The sequence below is a fragment of the Mesocricetus auratus genome, unplaced genomic scaffold (genome assembly GCF_017639785.1).
Source record: "Mesocricetus auratus isolate SY011 unplaced genomic scaffold, BCM_Maur_2.0 Super-Scaffold_100066, whole genome shotgun sequence".
Lineage (NCBI taxonomy): Eukaryota > Metazoa > Chordata > Mammalia > Rodentia > Cricetidae > Mesocricetus > Mesocricetus auratus.
The window spans coordinates 1,477,294-1,481,781 of NW_024429235.1; the positions used below are offsets into that span (position 1 = coordinate 1,477,294).

The following is a 4,488-nucleotide window of genomic DNA, read 5'->3' on the forward strand; positions in this document are numbered from 1 at the left end:
TCCAACAAGGCCAAACATCCTAATAGTGCCACTCCTTTACAGGGCCATTTTCTTACGAACCACCACACTATCCATTCACCATATGTGCAATGTCAATGACCACCATACATCATGTGATATTGTGAAGTATCAGTTAGTGGTAATGTGAGATATTAACTGGGATTTTACATGTACAGGTAATACATGGATACATGATGAAATAATAAAGATTTTCATTTGTTAGAATACTCTGCTAAAACTCTTCCTTAAGGAAGATTTAATATCCTTGTTCCTCAGGCTGTATATGAAAGGATTCAACATAGGTGTAACCACAGTATACATCACTGAAGCCACTGCATTACTTCTTGGAGATTGTGACAGAGAGGAGGAAAAGTACACTCCTATTCCTGTTCCATAAAACAGGAAAACAATGGACAAATGAGACCCGCAGGTAGAGAAGGTTTTGTGCTTCCCACTTGATGATGATGATCGCATAATGTTGGAAACTATTTTAAAATAAGAGAAAATGATTCCTGAAATGGGAAGCAACCCAAAGAGAGTGCCCATACAGAATCTGACTATGTTATTGGTGAATGTATCAAAATTGACAAGTTTAAGCAGTTCAGAAGGGCCACAGAAGTAGTTGGAAATTTCAACATATTCCTCATAGTTGGAAAATTTTAATACTGCCACATAGTGCAACAGTAATTCCAAAAGGCTAAGGAGAAAACATCCTAGAAGTAAGACACCACAGCGAGTGGGATTCATAATGACCTGGTAATACAGAGGGTGGCAGATGGCCACAAACCTGTCATATGCCATCACAGCCAGAAGCATGTTGTCCATACATGCAAAAATTACAAACAGTGACATCTGTGTCAGGCAGCCCAAATAGGAGATGACTGGGCAGTGAGTCTGGATGTCCACAATCACCCTTGGAACAGTGGTGGAGATGAAACCAATATCAACCATGGACAGATTGAAGAGGAAGAAGTACATGGGTGTGTGGAGATGGGAGTCAGAGCTTACTGTCAGGATGATGAGCAGGTTTCCAAACAGGGCCAAGATGTACATGGACAAGAATAGGCCAAAGAGAATAGGCTGTAGGTCTGGGTCCTCTGAGAGTTGAATGAAGTGGAATTCTGGTACAGATATTGTGTTCTGCATGGATTTATTTCTTGAACATCTTTTGGAGGAAATCAAAAATGTAGTTAACAATGGAGCCAGTATACGTGTAGACCTTCTTTACAATTTGAGTCAAGTGAGTACAAATATTATTTTCTGAAGCCTATTGTGGTGTCATTAATAATTACTCAGTTGTGGCAAATACCATACTGTAAATAGTGTCTTGTTCTTAACTCATGTGTAACATATTATGAGAGACATACTGAATACAATAACCTAGAAGATGAGTTCGGAGTAGCTGTAAACAGCTGCCCTGTATTCACAGAAAAAGAAAGCAAACCCCTTTAAGACAAAATGGGTAGTTTGTAGAAGCCTCACTTTAGGAAAACTGTCAATCAAGTAAGATGAAAACTTGAAGCACTTAAACATACGTATTTGAATTACAATAGTAAGGAGTAAGTTTATTTTTATTAGAGTACATCTAACAGTGTAAAGTCCTAGTCTCTAAATAAAAATTTATTATTCCTACCCAAAAAAATATTTTTCTGGTTCCAGTGTCATCTATACATTTTTTGTTTTGGGTTTTTAAATCTTTTTTTTAATGTATTTAGATTTTTTTGGGTTTTTGAGACGGTTTTTCTGTATTGTTTTGCAGGCTGTCTGGAACTCGCTCCGTAGACCAGGACTAGTGGGTCTCTGAAACACTTAGCAGTATAATCTCCCATTACTATTTAAAGTATTACAAGATCCTTAACTTCATAACTCAATATAATTACAATATTTACATGGGAAATACTAGATTATACTTACTTCAAGCTGATGGGAGCATAAGCAGAGATCCACAGCTAAGCACTGAGCAGAACTGGAATCCAGTTTTAGACATGGAGGGGTGATGAGAAAAGGGATGAAGACCAAGCTGGGAAAGCCCACAGAAACTACTGACCTGAGCAAGTGGGAGCTCACTGACCCCAGCCAGACAGCTGGGGAACCAGCATAGGACCAAACCAGGCCTCCTGAACTTGGGTGAAAGTTATGGGGCCTGGGCAGTCTACAGGCCCTCTGGCAGTGGAACCAGTATTTATCCCTAGTGCACAAATGGATTTTGGGAGCCCATTCCCTCATGCAGAGATACACTCTCAGCCTAGATACATGTGGCAGGGTGTGACACACTTGAGGATTTCCCCATGGAAGGCCTCACCCTCACAGGGAAGTGGATGGGGGCTTTGGTTGGGGGCCCTGTGGGCTAAAGGGAGGATGAGAGGGACAGGGAACTGGGATTGATAAGTAAAATAAGATGGTTTATAAATTAAATAAGTAAAAAAAGAAGCCATTGGCTTAGAATACTTTTTGGCATTTAGAAAGTATTCAATTAGTACCATCTAAGTAATAATACTTTTAACAGAAACTCATCATAACTAAATCATAAGCATTTTCTATTATGTGTGTCAAATGTGATACTTTACAGAAATTTGAATTATGATGATGAACTTTGCCTTCTTAGCACTTCTGCATGATTTTATTGTCTACTTCATCTATCTCAATGACTGATATGAATTTAGGGGTCAGATATTTTGAGTAATATTGCTATATAAATTCCTATTGAAATACATATAAAGAGCGATTTTAAATTGACCTAATGCATATTTGATGCTCATTCAGTAGAATGCAGCACAGCCCATCTTGTCACTCAAACATATTTCCTTATACTAAAGTGAAGTTCTAAGTCCGTCTGTGAACTTCCCATATGTATTGCACAGGATCAGGAGTATCACTACCTCATGGACAGACAAGCATTAGTTTTTGGTACCATATTTATGTTGGAAAAAGTGAGAATAATAAATGAACATAATAAAGGACCTATAAATATTAAACACCATAAAGTAGAATTAGCTAAAGGATTGCCCCCAGTTTTCTTATCAGGAAGAGCTGTCTTGTTTGACAGCTGCCTGTTCAAGGCATTCCCAGTCTGTCTCCAGAGAACTATGACAACAATATACATTGAAAGTTTCTTCATTTAATATGACAGACTTTCAAGATCCCTCATGGAAGGCCTCATCCTCCCTGGGGATAAGAAAGGGGATGAGATAGGAGGTGGGTTCAGGGCAGGCAAAGAGGGGAGGGACAGGGAACTGGGATTGACATGTAAAACAAACTTGTTTCTAATTTAAATAAAAAATCAAAAGGAAAAGAAATCACCCCCTTTGTTCAAACAACCAAATTTGGAAGTTCCATCTCCCTAAACAAGATTCATTTTTTTGGCTATGAGCCTAGCCTTTAATGGTTTAGCCATCTCTCCAGCATTAAAAATGGTGAAATCTACCTAGTTATACTCTTCAAGATAATACAATATGAAATACACTCACATGTAGAACTATTTGTCTCCAGTGGTAAAAACAGTGACAATGGTTGGGAATCAGTGAATCAAGAGAATATTTATTTTCTATATACCACATGCTCATACATACCAAGGATAAAAACAAATCTCCAATTCCAAAATGATAAAATTTTCATTGTACTTATTTTTCCAGATGTAAATCATATGAATACAAAAAAACATGAGTTTATTGGGTAGCATTCTATGGGCACTGAACCATAGAATTATGTGAAAGTCTAAAGTGTGTCATCATACAATATATAAGATTGACCTTCCATTTCTTTTTATAACTCTATATTCAGATGAGAATACAGTCAACAATATTTGGATAACCCATTAGTGCAGCATTAAATATCATTAGATGACCCGAAAAGTCCGTGACACAGAATCAAACACCAAAATAGACTGTTCATCAATTTCTATGACACATTCCTGAATGGAATGAAAATGCAAAGGAATACCAAACATGTGGAAGTTGGTGTTTTGAGTGGATAAAGAGTCTACTTAATGTTTAAAATATGTCCATTTCACTTCTGTTGCAATGACTCTTTAGGTGATATGAAACCAAAAAATGACAGTTAGAGGTCATAACTTATATCAATATAAGTAAAAATGCTTATATATTGAGGAACACTCATAGAAAAAATACTAAAACTTGGTCTTACAATGGCTAAATTGTTTCACAATTACTAATAGTGTGTACTAATTGACATGAATAAATAGCACAGGCAAAATGATTCAAACCAAATGTAACATTCTTTGATTCTGAAGTGTTTTCTTTTGGTTTGGTTTGCTTTTTATTTGATTATTTTTATATTTCAAATCATAATAAACTAACATTTCTTCCATTTCACCTCTTCAAAATCCCTGTATAACTCACGCCACTATACCTCACATTCCCAGCTTCTTTGTTCATTCATTATTTCATTCACATATGTATATTTTCATGAATTACTAATCATATAGCTTTAAGAAGATAATTATAGGTCTTATAACCAGGTGTCTTTTTA

At 36.5% G+C, this 4,488-nt stretch overlaps 1 protein-coding gene across 1 annotated transcript; it reads right to left on the reverse strand.

Annotated features, from left to right (window-relative positions):
* Positions 1-219: 219 nt before the first annotated feature.
* LOC121136372 (olfactory receptor 7E24-like) lies at positions 220-1,116 on the reverse strand. Its single transcript, XM_040736705.1, has one exon. The coding sequence runs from the start codon at positions 1,051-1,053 to the stop codon at positions 220-222; it is 834 nt and encodes a 277-aa protein (XP_040592639.1). The 5' UTR covers positions 1,054-1,116.
* Between the last annotated feature and the right edge of the window lie 3,372 nt (positions 1,117-4,488).

Bases quoted from the DNA above. Each gene is read 5' to 3' on its own strand.
- LOC121136372 (XM_040736705.1), bottom strand. From the start codon at position 1,053: ATGTACATCTTGGCCCTGTTTGGAAACCTGCTCATCATCCTGACAGTA.